Source organism: Drosophila bipectinata, chromosome XL (assembly GCF_030179905.1).
Source record: "Drosophila bipectinata strain 14024-0381.07 chromosome XL, DbipHiC1v2, whole genome shotgun sequence".
Taxonomy (NCBI): Eukaryota; Metazoa; Arthropoda; class Insecta; order Diptera; family Drosophilidae; genus Drosophila; species Drosophila bipectinata.
In genome coordinates, this window is record NC_091734.1 from 1883394 (window position 1) to 1900547 (window position 17154).

Below are 17154 nucleotides of genomic sequence, written 5' to 3' on the forward strand. Positions count from 1 at the left end.
GCCGTTGATGAAAATTCTGCCGGTCGGCCTAGAACTCTTGGGTGACGCATGCGTTTTGACGGGCGTTTTTCCGCTGACTGAATTTCTCGCTTTGCATTTGCATAGGAAAATCTACAACTAGCCGTTCGAAAAACACCAAAAATCAGCTCTCGAGTGCGTGAAGCCAAATAGAAGATATCAGTACACGTAAAGGCAAGCATCAGCCGTAGCAAAATTCACGTTGATCGTTGTTTTTTGCACGCCGTAACGGAGAATCCGGAGAAAAGCTACAAAATCTTTGCCATTCCTTTATTTTTTTTTCGTCCGTGAGCGTACGCGTGTGTGTGTGTGGTCGCATAAATTTACCGATATTTCGCCTGTCTTACCTACATACCTCTCGCCCTCGAATGTGTTAGAGCGAGAGCCACAACGCGCAGAGCAAAAAAAAAAAAACAAAAAGTAAGGAAGCAAACGTAAAAAAAAAGGCAGCAAATAGCCCAGCAATAAGTTCAGTTCAGAAAGAAAAAAGCGAAAGCGAAAGCACCAAAACTGAATAACGCAAAAGCAGAAACGTAAGCGAAAAATCAAGCTGCCCTGCCGTGTGTACATATGTGTGTGTAATTCAATTCCGTGTGCATTTCCTCAACAGCGCCACCGTCACAACATAGCACCAACAACAACAACAAAAACAACAGAAGGTAGAAGCTAGAGGACGCACAACAAGAAGAAGAAGAAAAAAACGGACAGCGAGCAAAAAAGGAGCCACAGTGGAAGCCCCCAAAACAATCGAAAGAGAATCAAACACAACAACAACAACAAAAACAGCCGCCACAATGAGCAAACCATTTGAACTTCCGCTGACCATTGAACCAGAGCATGAGTTGCGATTTGTGGGTAAGTTATTTAAATACAAAAAATATTTCATTATTTATTATTATTGTTTTAATTGCACCGAACCGCTGCCTGCATATCGACCAGACCTCGACCAATTTTCTTATTTTTTTTTGCAAATTCGCGGAAAAGGCCGAACAAACTGCAAAGTTCGGTGCGGCGGGACGGGGACGCACACACATGTCTCTGCCTGCACCCCACTAGCGCTCTCCCTTTCGCTCTAGCTCGCCCCACCACACTCTATGGTCTTCTCGCTCACTTTCTTTTGCTCTGCTTATCAATAATTTCCGTTGTTTTTGTTGCTATCTGTATTTTATTTTATTTTTTTTTTTTTTCGGCACTTTCGGAATCCAAAAAAGTGTGTTTAGTGGTTTTTCTTTTATTTTTTGATGATTTTTTTTAGTCAGTTTTCATCTCTTCATTCGGATGCCGGCAGCTGGCGTCTCTTCTGTCTCACTCTTCTGGCCCAGCCGAGCAGCGGAGCAGCGCTTCTGGCTAGCATTTTATTTTTGTACGCAGAAACTTGTCATGGGCCATTTTTATTTCTTCTTGTTTGCTGGTTCTTGTTGTTTCCTTGTGTCTTTTACTTTTTGAATTTTGGCCAAAAAGCAACAGCAGAACAACAATGCAATATATGACAGCAAAAAGAGCTAGCTAGCACAGTGGGCGTGGAGTTGCATATTACCAGTAAAAAAAAGGCGGGGAAATGTTAATATTGTCAATATTTCAATATCAGTTTAGTAAGAATAACGGTATACCTTCCCTTAAGCTTTCTGGTTAAAAAAAGAGAGAGAGAGAAAGAGACAGAGACAGATCGTGTAAACAAATTTCGAAGAACCTGTGAGAGGTTTTCTGTTTCATATTCTGCAGAAAATCAAGTCTGAACACGATCTAACATGATCTTATGGCAATAATACATACAAATAAATGTAATTAAAGCTATGTTTTGTTAAAAGAAACCTGAATTCTAGCGAAAATTGAAAGAAAAGCTAAACAACGATTCAAAACATGAATCAACATGAATAGTGCAAGCTTGTCCAGCTTTGAGGTTATGATTTATGAAGCTAATTATTTGCATTCCTAAGAAATGCACATTTTCAATTAATATTTACGGTTTTCTGGCTTTTGGAAAATAAACAAAACATTCCACAGTGCACGAATATTTTCATATTTGTGTGTGCATGTGTGTGTGTGTGTGTGTGTGAGCCTTAGCCCCATTCGGTGGCATCAGCACCACCACCACCCCCACCCAACGCCCGCCGCCACTTTGATCGTTGAGCCCCATTGTGCGCGCTCTTGTGAGGAGGGGGCGGGCATGCAAAGGGGGAGGGGGGAGGGGGGCGGTTGGGCGAAACACATGCATGACGCGAATTTGTCTAATGAAATTTCCTTCAGGCCCAGCCAGACCCACAAACACACACACACACACACTCGCCACAAAGTCAAAAATTCAGGAATTCGTGTTACGAGTTTTGCTCTTTTTTTCTCAGTGTTTTTTTTTTTTTTGGGGATTTTATCAGGTGGCCTCGATCGATTCCAAATTGGAACTCGAAGAAGATATGAATGCTCAAGGAGGGTGGTTACCCTGTAATTTTTGTAATTTAAGAAATTTTTAATATTTGGAATTTAAATTCTTTTAAAATTAATTTCCTAGAAAATAAAAAAAATAACTTTTTTTTTCAAAAGGTATTCCAAGTTCGACTCCTTGAGAGTTGGCACCAGTTTTTTAGTTCTAGTTCTTGGCTTTTAATTCAATTAATTTGAACTTTCTTTTGGGCCCATGACGCAATAAGCGTGACGTGACACAAAAATCGAAGGGACCCGCAGGATAGGTGGGTGGTGGGATGTGGGTGGGATGGGTATTTACGTTTTAACGTCAATAGTGTGTGACTAATCGAATGTTTTTGTTGTTTATTTAAAGGTCCTTTCAACCGACCCGTCGTCACAATCATGAGCCTGCGCAACAACTCGGCTCTGCCCCTGGTCTTCAAGATCAAGACAACCGCCCCGAAACGCTACTGTGTACGTCCAAACATTGGCAAGATTTTGCCCTATCGATCGACCCAGGTGGAGAGTAAGTAATCCCCTAATATACACCCTCTAAATATATAATTAAAATGATTATTGTTTTTTAGTTTGCCTGCAGCCCTTCATTTATGATCAGCAGGAGAAGAACAAGCACAAGTTCATGGTGCAGAGCGTCCAGGCGCCATTGGATGCCGATTTGACCGACTTGAATAAATTGGTAAGGAGCGAGAGTGAATGAATCTTGGAGGGATTATCTATAATCACCTGGTGTTTGTTGTTGTTACAGTGGAAGGAACTGGAGCCCGACCAGCTAATGGACGCCAAGCTAAAGTGCGTGTTCGAGCTGCCCAATGTGGATACGAATGCGGAGAACAATAGCGGCGGGGCCATCAACAGTGGCAGCGGCAGCGGCAGTGGAGCCGGTAGTGTGGGTGCCAACATCAGTTCGACCAGTGCTGATGGACTCAAGTCTGAGCCCAAGCTGTCCAGCGATGATATGGTAAAAGGCATTTGGATGGCAGGATGGAAAATCTTCATCTTCTAAAAATCTCTATCTCTCTCTCTATTATAGCCATCGAATTTGCCCGAAACCGCTGAGATTGTTGAGTCATTGTCCGGTGAGGTCAAGGCGCTGCGTGAATCCAACAGCGAACTGCGAAAAGAAAATCTACACTTGAAAGTATGTATTCAAGTTTCTTCTTGTTGAATTATATAATTAAATAATTAATTTACAGGATCAAATCACACGCTATCGCAGCTCAGCGGCCATTAAGCAGGTGAACGAGCCGTATGCCCCAGTCCTGGCTGAGAAACAGATTCCGGTCTTTTACATTGCAATTGCCATTGCTGCGGCCATTTTGGGTCTTTTACTGGGCAAATACCTGCTCTGAATGCCATAAACATTAAACACTATAAACAGCGACAACTAAAAGAAGAAGAAAAAAATATAACAAATTAAAAGCATATATATATAACAGAAGATAAATATAAAAAAAAAATGTAAACATGCATAAACATGTAGCAGAAGGATCGGCAGCGATAACATTCACGGCAGCGGCGATAACAACGAACGAACGCAACAGCAACAGCAACAGCAGAAGAAGAAGAAGAAGCAGAAGCAGCATCAAGGTCATCATTTAACAGAGACGAAGTAGACACATAAAGGAAGCTGCAAGGACAGCGGAGGAAGGAAGAAAAGACATCCAAAACAAGCATATTCACGAAAGAAAGGCAAAATCTTCAGAATCGGCATCGATTTCTCTTCCTATTATTATTTTTTTACTTTTATTTTTTTATTCACTTAACGAAATGGGAATTTCATGCTTTTTGTTCGTTTTTTTTTTATATATATTTTTTAATTGCATTTCAAATATTAATTAACGTAAGAAAGGAAAAAAAAGAAACCGACAAAGTTAAACAATTTCATGTATTTCGTAGACCACCAAAAAAAAAACCAGAATATAAGAAGAAAGTGTTAAAGGATGAAATAAAAGTTAGTTTTTTTTTTTAATATTTGTTTAAAGTTTATTCCACATATGCTTAGGAATGTAAAAAAATGCAAAAAAAAAAATGCATGAAATACAAAAAAGAAAAACTTGCATAGAACTTCAATCAAAGACAAGCTTATAAAAAATTACAAAAAAACTAAAAACAATGCTCTGCAAGGCCGATATATTAAAAAAAAACAAAAAACTAAAAAAGAAGAATCGCTGCTTCATCCTCGTCCTATATCTCTCTCGCTCTCTGCCTGTCTGTCTCTCTCTCACTCGTATTGAGTAAGGTCATTTATTGTTTTTGGTTGGCATTTTGCATTTAATAAGTTTCTCGTTAATAGTCGTTCTTTTTCCCCAATACACACAATACACACAGAAACCCACACACTCGCAATGATTGCTATATATATATATATACACATATATGATATAATATTTATATATATTGTATGAACTTGATGAATTTATGTAAGCAAACATTAAAATATGTAACTTGTGTTGTTTGCCATGACAGAATTGAAAGGAATTCCTAAAGCGAAATTGAACACTAATTTTTTTCACTGCATAGGATAGATATTTGTCAAAAAAAACAAAAACAAAAGAAAAAGAAAAGAAAAGTCCGAAGCAAAATCAATCAACTTTTTATAAACAAAAGAGATACACAAACAACACACATTGTTAACGGTTTAGCATCCATTTTAGAAACTATTTAAGTCCACTCTCCCCACACCCCGCCCGCCCGCCGGCCCCACTTGACACCTTCCAGGATCCAGAACCCAGAGTACCCCACCCTGCCCCCGCTTGAGACTTGTATAAACTGGAAAGACATAACTGGAATTTCTTAAGATACTGGAACTACATCTCCCCAGCTCCCAGCCCCCTGCCCCGCTCCCACCTTTACTTGCGATTGTTTGTGGTTATGACTTTTTTTTTTGATTAATTTTGGATAGTTTGCAAAGCATTGAAAAGGGTATATACATAGATTTATATATATTTATGAATATATATACATACACACACACACACACACACCGACATGCATAAACGCTGTATTTTCATAGGCATGTGGAAACTCGTATTTAAATGTTTAACTAGAAATACAACAAAAACAAGAAAAAGAGTAAAAGAAATGGAAGAAAGCCTAAAACATAAAAGGAGAAATCAATAAAATGAAAAGTGAAAAAAAAACAAAACAAAAGCAAAATCATAAGCAAAATGTACTTGATGTCAGCTGTAGCGAAAAAAACAAAAAAAAAAATTATAATAAAAATGAATAAAAAGAATATTTAAAAAAAACCCAAAATATATATTATATATGAAACATTATAATAATAATAAAATGTGGAAACGGAATTTTCAACATTCGATAATTGTTTCGGGACATTTAATAACATTCAATTGCATTATTTAATTGAAAAAAAAAAGAAACAAAAAACAAAAACAATTACACATATACAGATTGTCTTTGCAAAAAAACTAACGGTAAAGATGATAAATATGGCGGGAGTAGAGATGGCATGGATGAACACCCTAACCAACACTACCCAACACTTCACAACACTACACTACACGAAAAAAACAAAAAAGAGAAAAAAACCAATTATAAAATTTACAGCATGAATCTTAAAAACTAAGTGTTTTTTTCTTAAAGGAAAAATAAAATGAAACATTGTTAATTAAACATCAAATATCATTTGAAATAAATTTAAATAAAATTAATACGAAAAAGGCTTCAAAAGTAGGGGTGTAATTGGTTTTCAATTAAAAATAAATATTTTAATTTCTCAATATATATTTGGGATAATTTTTTGGGATTTTCAATATTTTATAATTAACAGATCCTAATTTTTTCTGCCTAGTTTTTAGTAGGTTTTTATTTTTTATCCTCATAAAAACCCCACACCCTTTAAATTAAAATTTAAACAAGATATATTTTTTTTTTTTCATTATAATTCTTAAGTTTTCTTTAGTTAAGTTTTCTGGTATTCATTATTTTTTAACTTTTTCGTTTCATTTAGTTTTAGTTTTCGATTTTTTATACAATTTTTTACATATCTACAACATAAAACGTACGGGGAGGTTGCCTATTGCAAAATCGGATATCCGATATATATATATATCAGATATTATATATGTTTTTTGTTAATTTTGGTAAAGGATATGGGAGATGGGATTACTGGATCTGGTTGGATGGGGTATTTCGATAGAGCTTTTCAGGTTAGCCAAGGTACATAATATCGTATAAAGAACTCGTAATGCTATCTCGCCAGGCCGGGATTTTTAATAGAAAAAGTAGTAAGTAGTATTCCAAAGATCGCCGCTAGCCGCTGGAGGAGAAGGATGCAGAGGCAGGAGCAGGAGCAGGGGCAGGTCCAGGAGCAGGAGCAGTAGTAGGAGCAGGTCCCAAGCCATGACCATCACCAGGAGCCGTTGGTTCCTCTTCGCTCTTATTGTTGCCCAGAATCCAGTCCATGAGCATCATCGAGGGAGAACGCAGCGCGGGCTGAGCTGATTATGGAGGACACACACACACACAACTAGATTATGACTTGGACTCTCTTGGCCATTACGGCAGCCTCCACTCACAAAGATCCAGAGCCGGAGCGGAAGAGGAAGCCGGAGCTGGAGCAGCTCCACTGCTGGAGGAGGCGGCTCCCTTTGCCATGTCCCTTTGCAGCTGAAGCATCTGCTGGAGGCGCTGTTCTCGCTCATCCACAATGGCCTTGTCCTTGGAATGCTTCACCGTCTGCAGCTCCGCTAGCCTGGAAAGGGAGGAGGACATTAGTGGGTTGGAGACCATACTCTACTGGTGTATCCTTTCTCACTTCTGCTTCAGGTCACTGCCCGTGGAGTTCGGGGTGACTCCGCCGAGGATCTCGCTGCTGCTTCCGGCACTGCTGGTCTTGCTGGGACTACTCCCCGAGGCGGCGGATGAGGATGTGGTGGCACTGGCCGCTGCAAAGGATAAACAGAAACATGAATCTCTAAGCTCCAAAGGACAAGGTCCTCCACCCACGTTCATCGCTGGTGCGACTCCTTTCCGTTTCCAGTTGCCTCAGCGTGTCCGATAGCTTCAGCTGCAGGTGATCCCGCTCCTCCAGCAACTGCACCAGCTCCAGGATCATCTCCTCCACGCGCATGTCCCGCTGATGGAGCATCATCAGAGCGTAGTCCAGGTCCGCCTTGAGCACGTACTCCGGCAGAGCTTCGTTGCCGGCGAGGGATGGCGGTCCTCCGGCAGTGGCAGGTCCGCCACTCGCTCCTCCCCGATTCTGCAGCCGGAAGGGATCGTATTGGGCGGCCAGACGAGCGTACTCCGCTGACCGGATGGCCAGCTGCTCCTTCAGGGTAACTATTTCCATTTCCTGCGTCTCCAGAGCCTTCTGCATTTTGGCCATCAGTTCACTGGAAGGTTCCGTGGCTGCTGCAGCTGGAACTGCGCTGGAGAGGATCTCCTTCTCGTGCTGCTGGCTAATCTCCGCCAGCTGGGCCTGGAAGGCGGCCTCCCGCTGGTTCAGATGCTCCTGCCAGATACTGGCCACCTCGCTGCACTTTTGCTCCACCACCTGCTCCCACTGCTGATTGATGGCGGCCAGATCCGCGGGCGCTGGCTGAGATGGCTGGGATTGCTGGGACTGGAGCACCTCCAGGGAGCGCCTCAGCTCGGTGATCTCAATGTCCTTGGTGTCCAGCTGGAGGAGGGTCTGCTTCATCTTGTCCTCCAGTTCCAGGCTGCCCAGAACATGATTGTTGAGAACGCGCAACTCCTCCTCCATGTCGGCCTTCTCGCGAAGCAGTTGCTCCAGCTCGGCCAGAGCTTCGGAAGGCACAGGAGCAGGAGCAGCAGGCTCAGGAACCACCGCCGCCGAGGCAAGATCTTCTCGCTCCTCTTCCAGCTGCTTGACTTGCAGGCGGAGGAGCTGCAGCTCCTGGTTCTTGGTCAGGATCTCGAAGACCAGCTTCTCCGTTTGGTCCTCCCGCATGAGCTCCTCGATGCGCTGCTTCAAGTGCAGGATCTCCGACTCCTTCTCCTGCAGCACGACAGACTGATCTTCGCTGGGATCCCTGGCGAAGCTCTCCCCAATACTGGCACGCTGACGCAGTGCATCCAGCTCGGAATTCAGTTCGAAGAGGGCATGTTCCTGTTGCAGTTTCAGGGATCTCAGGTCTTCCAGTTCGGGTTGAAGCCCCCGCAGGGCAATGACTTCCGTTTGGAGTTCCCTCAGCTGCTCCACCTCTCGCTGAAGGTGACTTAACTGCTCCTGTTCGATCCGCAGCTCCTGCTGCTGCTGTTGCCCCTGGAGCTGCTCCTGTTCCAGCTTGGCGGACCTGAGGTGCTCCACTTCCGCCTGCAGACCCTTGAAGTACTCCTCCCGTTGGGCGTCTTGAATCCTGTGGCCCTCCAGGGCCTGATCCTGTTGTGCCTTCAGGGATCTGAGCTGATCCACCTCTGCCTGGAGGCTCCTCAGTTGGGTGACCTCCGTCAGCAGCTGCTCCTTCTCGACTTGCAGCTTTTGCAGGAGCTCCGAGTCCTGGGGACTGGCCTGGACTTGCCGCAGCTCCTCTACCTCCTGCAGCCTCACCCGCAGCTCCTCCTGCAGCTGCTCCTTCTCGGACTGAGCCCGGGCAGCGGTATCCTCCGCCATTTGGACCAGACGACGCTCCTCCTTGAGCTTCTCCTGCAGTTCCTGGCACTCGGTGTTGAGGTCCTGGTTCTCCGTCTGGAGGCTCTCCAGTCTCGCGGCCGCATTCTCGCTGAGAGGCGACACAGCAGCCGCCACGGCCACGGCGGGCGGAGCACTTGCTGGCACATCCCACTGGTCCAATTGATTGAGCTTCTCCTGGAGCTCCCGGATGCGTGCCTGGTACATCTGCACGTCCATGTCCTGGCGCTCCTTCAGCTCCGCCATGCGCTCGTTGCCGGCAGTCAGGACATCGATCCTCTTCGTCAGCTTCTCCTTTTCGAGGAGATGCTGCTGCAGCTGCTCCTCGGCCTTGGCCTGCCGGGACTCCTGGAGCTGCAGTTGATTCTTCAGCTCATCTATGATGGCCGAGTCCAGGTCGTTGTCCACCGAGACGGATGGCGCCGCCACAGTGGTCGCTTTGGTCTTGTATTCCTTCAGACGCTTCATGAGCTTCGCCGCCTTGGTCTGCAGCTCGGTCTTCTGCTGCTCCGCGGTGGCCAGTTGCTGCTCCAGTTGGGCGATCCTGTTCCGCAGCGGCTCCACATCCGTCTGGGGCTCCTCGGTGGCGGCATTCGCCCACGGATCGTCGTCCACCCCGAAGTCTATCACCTGCGTCGCCTCCTGTTCCGGCTGGCAGACGTAGGCCTTTCTCGGGACGATGAGGGGCTCCACCACGGCCTCCGTTTGGGGCAAGCCGAAGTCCAGTTGGTGGCTGACGATGTCGGGCACGTGCTCCCCGCCAAAGAACATGTCCAGGGTGGGTGCCGCCGCTGCAGCTGGCTGTATCAGCTTCTCCAGTTGCGCCAGGCGCTCTTGCTCCTCCTTCTCCCTCCTGATCTCCGCCAGCTGCTGCTCCCGCTCCTGGAGGGCACGCTCCAGCTCGGCCAGACGCTGCTCCGTCTGCTTGCGGTGCTCCTCCAGCTCGGCCAGACTCTGGTTGCGGGCCAGAAGCTTGTTCTCCAGGTCCTGGGCGTGCTTCTCCAAATCCGAGACGTTCCTCTGAAGATCTTCGATGGTGGGCGGCGGATGGAGGTCGGCCGGAGGCAGGGGCGCCGCCTGGCTGCCGATTCTCAGGGGCTGGGGCACGATCTCGTCGAAGGGCGAGGGGTCTCCGCCAAAGAAGAGCGAGGCTGGCGGAGGATTTCCAAGCGTAGGAACTGAAATGGGAGCGGGGATCGGAGCAGGGATGGAACCAGTAATGGGGGCCTGCTGTTGTCGGGCCAGCTGGGCTTGCAGCTCGCTCAGTTGCTCCGCCAGGCGCTTGTTCTCCGTCTCGAAGTACACCTGGTCGTCCGTCTGGTTCTGGCCCAGGGTGTCCATCTCGGCGATCTGCTGCTGGAGGGCCTGCAGCTCCTGGCTGTGGTTCGCGCACAGGGCGTCGATCTGGGTGCGCAGGTTGTCCATTTCCGTCTTGTCCTGGATGGCCTGCATGCGCAGCTCCTGCAGCTCCAGGACATCCTGCTCGGCACCGTCCTGCTGGAGCCTCAGCAGCGTCACCTCCCGGCTGAGGGTGGACCTCTCGCGTTCCACCTCCTGGAACTCGTCGCTCAGCCGCTGCAGCTCCTCGCCGCGCTGGCCGAGCTGCTCCTGGGCGCGCTCCAGCTGCTGGAGCAGGTCCCGCGACTCCTGCGTGGCCCGTTCCACGTGATTGTTCAGATCGCACTCCAGTTCGTCCAGTTCGGTCACCTTGGCGGCCAGCTTGGCGTCGTACACCTGCCGCTGACGCTGCAGATCCGCCTCCTTGGCCTGCAGCTGCTGGTGGAGATCGGCCAGCTCCTCCTGGCTGTGGCTGCTCAGCTGCTCCCTCTCCGCCTGGGCCGCGGCCGTCACCTGGTCGTGCTTCGCCGCCAGGGAGTCGTACTCGGCGCGCAGGCGACGCAGCTGCTCCCTCAAGTCCTCCGTCTCCGTTCCGGACATTTGGAGCTGCAGGACATATGCCTGCTCCTTGTCGCTGAGCTCCCGCAGGCGCTCCTGCAGCTGCAGATCCTGTTCCTGCAGCTGCTCGTCCTGCTCCCGCTGCTGCTGCAGCTCCTGCTCCAGGATCTGGCGACGATCCTCCTCCGCGGCCTGCTGATTGGCCTGTCGGGCCGCCTGATCCTCTAGAGCGGCGCTCCTCGCCTGCAGCTCCGCGACCTGCGACTCCAACGACTCGATGTAGGAGGCGTCCTCCTGCAGCTTCGCCTGGATGCCCTCGTGGAGGGTCTCCTGCCGAGCATTGTTCACCTCAAAGTCGGCCTTCTCGCGGGCGTATTGGGAGGCCAGCAGGGCGTACTGCTCCTGGGCGGCCTGGAGCTGGGTGCGCAGGTGCTCCTGCTCCTCCTTGGCAGCTTCCAGCTGTTCCTGTGGACGGAGGAGAGTCAGTTCGGCCAGAAAGGAGATGGAAAAGGGGGCTAACTTACCAGAGACACCTCAGGGTTTGGAGCAGCATCTAGGGGCTGGACAGTGGTCTTCGTGAAGGCACCATCCCCGATGCCAGCCTCACTGATCCTCTGGCTGTCCTCCAACTGCAGGATCTGCTGACGAAGAGCGGCAATCTGGCGGGGATTAAGAAGAGAGATTCAATAACAGACTCCAAGGAGTAACTAAAAAGGGACCCCACCTCACTATCCTTCTCCTGGCGGAGCTGCTCCAACTGGCCGGCCTGCTCGTCCTGGCCAGGAGGATTCTGGCGGAGCTGCTGCAGCTCCTTCTGGAGAGCCTGAATGGTGGCGTTGCGGTGCTTGATCAGCTCCTTGGACTTGTCGAACTTGGTGGACTTGGACTCCAGTTGGCGTCGCAAGTCCTCCAGAGCGGGCTGTTGCTCCGCCAGCTGCTCGAGGTCCTTCTTCCGTTGCTCCAGCTCCTTGTGCAGCCGCGAGAGCTCCTGCTTCAGCTTGGCGGTCTCTTCCTTGCGCTGGCTGCTCTCCTGGCCCATTTGGAAGATCTCCTCGTCGGCCTCCTGGCGTTCGCGGCGCAGCTCCTTGTTGACCAGCTCCTGCTCCTGCAGCTGCTGCTTCAGCTGGCGCAGGGCATCGCGATTCTCGAGGTTCAGGTGGATCTTGGCCTTGAGCTCTTCGTTCAGCTTGGCCACCTGCTGCTGCAGTTGCTCCACCTGCTCCTGATTGTCCTCCTGGGGCTTCTGCACCTCAGCCTCTTGCTGCTTCTCCTCCAGCTGCTTGCGCAGATCCTGCAGCTGCTGCTCCAGGTCGGCGTTCTCCTGGCCGCGCTTCTTCAGGTTGAGGGCGTACTTCTTGAGCTTCTCCTTGAGGTCCCGCGACTTCTGCTGCTCCTCCTGGCGGGTCTGCTCCACGCCCTGGTACAGCTCCTGCACCTGCTGGTTGAGGGCGTCGATGGTGTCCTGGCGGGAGGCCAGTTCGCTGATCTGCTGGGCCGCCAGGTTCTTGCTTATCCTCAGCGCCTCGCGCAGCTGTTCGGGATCCTCGTCGCCGGTCTTGCCGCGCAGCTCCTGGATCTCCTCCCGGGCCGACTGCAGCTCCAGCATCTTGAGATTGAGGGCGTGCTCGCTCTCGCTGAGGTTCTCGATGAGCTGCTGCTTCTGCTCGGCCACCAGAGCCTGCAGGATACTGAGCTCGCCCTCCAGCGACTCGCTGCGCGCCTCCAGCTCCCGCCGGATCCGCGTCTGCTGCTCCAGCTGCTTCTCGTGGCTCATCTCCTTGGAGTCCAGCAGCTGATCGAACTGCTCCACCCGCAGCTGCAGCTGGGTGATCTCGGCGCTCTGCTTGGCCACCAGCTGGAGGTGATCCGCCTCCGTTTGCCGCAGCTCCCGGATGATCTCCAGCTGCTCGTCGATCTGCTGCCGGAGTTCCGTCTGCAAGTTCCTCGAATCCTCGAGCAGAGACTGCAGTTGCAGCAGCTCCTCCTCGTCCTTCTGGGCCGCTCCGATGGCCAGCTGAGGCTCGACCTCCGGGTACGATTCCCTCAGCTCCTCGATCTCGAGACGCAGCCGCGATATCTCCGCCTTGAGCTCCGCATTCTGGGCTGTCAGTTGCTCGTACTCGGCCAGAGCCTTGCCGTTGGGAGCCGTCACCGCCACCACCGTCTCCACCACGGTGACCGTTTCCACCGCCGAGCTGGCCTCCTTCACCTTCGCCAGCAGCTCGCTCAGCTGGGCGTGGCAGTGCTTCGCCTCGCGGGCCAGCTTCTTGGCGACGTTGAACTTGGCCTGCCGGTCGTTGGCCTTCCGGTAGGCCTCCAGCTCCGAGTTCAGCTTGTTGAGGGACTTCTCGCACTTCTCGAAGAGCACAGGTCCGCCGTCGCCGGCGTCCAGGGCGGCCACCACCTCCGTGGAGCGCTGCATGGACGTGAGCTCCTGGGAGAGATTGGACGTCGTGGAGGCTGTGGACGTGGACGAATGCAGTTCCTTCTCCCGTTCCCGGTTCAGCTCCTCCAGCCGGGCCTGCAGCTGGTTGTTCTCCGCCGTTAGCTGCTCCAGCTTGTCCAGCACTTCGCCGCGCTCCTGGGTGAACAGTTCCAGGCGCTCCCTCAGCTGGGCCACCGACTCGCCCGACTCGCCGTCCTCCGCCTGATCCGTTTGGGTCAGTTCGCTAACGTGCCGGGGCACGGGCGGATCCTCCAGCTGCTGACGCTCCACAATCTCAATGGATTCCGCAGAGCTCGATGAGCTGAGCTTCTCCAGCTTGTCCAGCAGCTCCATGTTCTCGCTGATGTAGTGGGATAGCTTCTTGTCGAGCGTCTCCTTCTCCGATTGCAGGGTGTCCAGTTGCTGGCGCTGCTCCTGGGCCTCCTGCTCGAGTTGCTGCACCCGCTGGGTCAGCTGCTCCTCCAGCTGGGCTTCGCTCAGCTCAGACTCCACGCGCGCCGATTCATGACCCTGCTGCAGTGCCTCCAGGGCCTGTTGCAGCTCCAGTTTCTGCTCCTCCAGCAGTCGAATGGCCTCCAGCTGCAGGGGATTGGCCTCCGGTGGCGATGCCTGGTCCGTATCCTCGTCCTCCTGCATTTTGGATAGTTGCCACTGGCCCTTCTCGTCCTCCAGGACCGTGATCCGTTGCTGCAGCTCCTCGTTCTCCGCCTGGAGCGTGGCCAGCTGCTGCTGACCGTCCTGGGTCTGTAGCTTCTGCAGCTGCTTCTCGGCCTGCTTGCACTTGAGCTTCAGCTTGATGTTGGCCTTGTTGGACTCGTCCAGCTTCTGCTTCAGCTGCTGCAGTTCCTCCTGCAGCTCCTTGCTGGCCCCCGAATCCTCTAGGGCGTCGTCCAGGAACAGTGGCTTGTTGCGGCTGCTCTGCGCCAGCTTCTCCTCCAGGACGCGCAGATTCACATTCAGGACATTCAGTTCCGTGGTCTTCTCAGCCAGTTCCTCGCTCTGAGCCGCCATGGCGGCTGTCTGCTCCTCCAGCTTCGCCTCCAGCTCGGCCAGGCGCTCCGAGACACTGGCATCGCTCACCGGGAGCTCAGACTTGCTCTGGCGGAGCTTCTCGTTCGCCTCCTGCAGCTCCGCCAGCTGGTTGGTCAGGTCGTGGAGCTGCTTGGCCAGCTCCTGGCTAACCTGGGCGTCGGTGGTGGCTGCCGTGGACTCACTGAGGGTTAGTTTCTGCTCCTGTTCCTCCAGCCGCTCCCGTTCTCTCTCCCGTATGGTAGTCAGCTCGTCCTGCAGTTCACAGCGCGTCGTCTCCAGGATATCATTGACGTTCTCCAGCTCGGCGAGACGTTCCCGGAGGGTGGTTACCTCACCCTGGAGACGGGTGATCTCCTGCTCCTGCAGACTATCCTCTTCCTCCTTCTTCTCCACCTCATCCTTTTCTGTTCTTTCCTTCTCCTTTTTCTCCTTCTCCTCCTCTTGGCCCTTGGCCAGGCGCAGTTGCTCCAGTTTCTCGTTCTGCTGGGTCAGCAATCTCTGCAGTTCCGCTCCTGTAAAGGTTTCATGTTAGAAATCAAGAATATACCATTAACCCTTAAGGAATCTCACCGGAAAGCTCCAATTGCTCGATGAGATTGCCGCGCCGGGCAAGTTCCGTGCGCATTTCCTGCATCTCCTGCTCCTGCCGGCTCTGTTTGAGCTCCGTGATCTTCATGCGGTTCTTGAGCAACTTGAGCCGACCCTCGTCCGTCGCCTCCTGACCCTGAGCCTCCAAGTCCAGGGCGGAACGATGCCGCGACACTGGCGCCGGATTGGCCGCACTCGCCGATGCCTGCCGCAGATCCGTCATGGAAGAGCCTAGTTCCGTGGCAGTGGACATGGAGCTGGTCTTGACCGAGAGCAGGGATTTGGCCAGATCTCGTTTCCGCTGCTCGAGCAGGGCTCGATTCTGCTCTGTACGCTGGGTGAGCATCTGTAGCTTCTCGCTGCCGCTTGTCTGGATAAGGGAAACCTCCGCCGATCTGGGGTCCTCCTTGGTAGGAGTCACCAGGGGCGTGGAGGAGTCGAGAGCCAGGGAACCTGCTCGTGTTTTCAGAACGGTCAGCTTCTGGCCCAGATTCCTTAGCGACTCCATGGAGTCACTCATACTGGACTTGTGCCTGCCATCCTGAGATTTTCGCAGGGCGCGCTCTTTCAAGGCGGTAAGGCGTTCCTAGGGAGGATCTTTGATGTAGATCTTGTTTTTTTTACTTTTTCTAATCAAGACTTACCTGTTGCTTGTGCAGATTCTCTTTGAGGCTGTCCAGGCGACCTTTGCCCTCGTTGCCTCTCGTCGTTGTGCTGGCGGATACATTCTAGAGAGGATTATCACCAAAATAATGACAATTAATAAGGTTTCTTGATGAAAAATGGTCATCATATCTTAACCTACCATCTGACGGATTATAATTAAATTTAATTTTTAAACATTCTATTAAAAAATCAATAGTTTAAAACCGAAAAGGCAACTTGATGGCTTTAAAAACCCCTATTTCCACCCTATTGGTCTATGCTCCACTACTCCAGTAGTGGTCTCCCACTCACCTGTAACAAGGACAGATCATTGGAGCTGCCCGAGAAGCGTATATCTGTCTCGCCGTCGTATTCGTGGTCGTCGGGCTACAAATAAACAAAAATATTAGTTACTGACATCGGAGGATAACCAAGCTTATTACCTGCACTATGGAAAAGTCATAGGAGCTATCCAGTACAGCCGTTTCCGTGGCAGCCGCATCTGCATCCGCCATCGTCGATTATTTATTTATTTTGTTTTTTTTTTTTTAAATCACACTATCTATTAACCGAAATGTAAACCAAAACAAAAACGAAAAAACGGAAAACAAGAAAAACAAAAAAAAAAAAAAGATCGGAATGGAACGGAAGGAAGGAAGGGAAAACAAAAAAATATATAGCACTATAGCTATCTAGTCGCGTTGGGAAGATATATCCGACGATTCCAAGTCCTATTCCGAATCCAGGTTCGATCGCTAGCTATCGACATTGACTGCAACGAGACCGAACATTTGTTTACCATATAGCTGGCAGGTTTATATCTCCTTCGGTATCGGTTTCGTGTCCGATTTCGATCGGAAATCTTTAACTTTTTAAGAATTCGTGGCACTGACGTGTGCACCTTGTATGTGTGTGTGTGTGTGTGTGTGTGCGAAATGTGTACGTGTCTGTTTGTTTGTGTTTGTGTGTTTGGTAGGAATTGTGTTTTTTGTTGTGTTTTGGGCTTTTTTTGTAAAACAATTCAGTTTGAATGTGATTGTAACAGCCCTGGCATCTATCTGAAGCCACCCGAAGTAGGCTTTATGTCATTTACGTCACGATTATTTACCAATTTTAATTAATGCCAGCGTAAAAACAAAAAGCAACCAGGGCTACAAGCCTGTTATCGCCGGTTGAATGGCAACTCTGAAAAGAAGAAGAACAAGCAGGGCTTCAAAATTTCCGCTGACAACACTAAATGACCTAGTTTTGTCTTTTTTAAGGAAATATTCTTGTTTTTATATACTTAAAGAGTATTTTACATTAGTATAAAATCATTAAAAATAAATTATCATTTCTTTAAATCTCATAAATAAGAAAAGCTTTTATGTTTCAGCCATCATATCCAATTAAGAGTAACCTTAGGATTAAAGTTAATTTAAGTTAAATTCCTAATTTATTAAAAGAATATTAAAAAAAAGTCCATGCCTTTTTTTAACTTGAATAATTTTTA

General features: G+C 49.8%; 2 protein-coding genes across 4 annotated transcripts; one reads left to right on the forward strand and one right to left on the reverse strand.

Annotated features, from left to right (window-relative positions):
• The first annotated feature begins 17 nt into the window (after positions 1-17).
• On the forward strand, positions 18-5784 carry Vap33 (VAMP-associated protein 33kDa). Its single transcript, XM_017239656.3, has 7 exons — positions 18-551; positions 629-873; positions 2792-2944; positions 3006-3115; positions 3185-3397; positions 3470-3577; positions 3633-5784. Exons 2-7 carry the CDS (start codon positions 813-815, stop codon positions 3786-3788), a joined length of 801 nt encoding a protein of 266 aa, XP_017095145.1. The 5' UTR covers positions 18-551; positions 629-812; the 3' UTR covers positions 3789-5784.
• Positions 5785-6325: 541 nt separating this feature from the next.
• Positions 6326-16841, reverse strand: lva (lava lamp). 3 transcript variants are annotated; one of them, XM_070277729.1, is made up of 11 exons: positions 16771-16841; positions 16106-16434; positions 15975-16049; positions 15662-15745; positions 15000-15603; positions 11676-14941; positions 11476-11610; positions 7408-11416; positions 7217-7346; positions 6978-7153; positions 6326-6899 (listed from the first exon to the last, which is right to left on the reverse strand). In XM_070277729.1, the coding sequence occupies exons 2-11, from the start codon at positions 16175-16177 to the stop codon at positions 6712-6714; spliced, it is 8739 nt and encodes a 2912-aa protein (XP_070133830.1). In that variant the 5' UTR covers positions 16178-16434; positions 16771-16841; the 3' UTR covers positions 6326-6711. The 3 variants fall into 3 exon arrangements, with proteins under 3 accessions (XP_070133830.1, XP_070133833.1, XP_070133825.1); XM_070277732.1 differs by having other exon boundaries at positions 16106-16224; positions 16462-16800; XM_070277724.1 differs by having other exon boundaries at positions 16106-16800.
• Positions 16842-17154: the final 313 nt, after the last annotated feature.

Excerpts from the sequence above, each read along its gene's own strand:
- Vap33 (XM_017239656.3), top strand. The coding sequence starts at position 813 with ATGAGCAAACCATTTGAACTTCCGCTGACCATTGAACCAGAGCATGAG. Across the intron at positions 2,945-3,005 it reads TCGATCGACCCAGGTGGAGA|TTTGCCTGCAGCCCTTCATT; the intron begins GTAAGTAATCCC and ends ATTGTTTTTTAG. Across the intron at positions 3,116-3,184 it reads TGACCGACTTGAATAAATTG|TGGAAGGAACTGGAGCCCGA; the intron begins GTAAGGAGCGAG and ends TTGTTGTTACAG.
- lva (XM_070277729.1), bottom strand. The coding sequence starts at position 16,177 with ATGGCGGATGCAGATGCGGCTGCCACGGAAACGGCTGTACTGGATAGC. Across the intron at positions 11,611-11,675 it reads GCCAGGAGAAGGATAGTGAG|ATTGCCGCTCTTCGTCAGCA; the intron begins GTGGGGTCCCTT and ends AATCCCCGCCAG. Across the intron at positions 11,417-11,475 it reads CAAACCCTGAGGTGTCTCTG|GAACAGCTGGAAGCTGCCAA; the intron begins GTAAGTTAGCCC and ends CTCCGTCCACAG.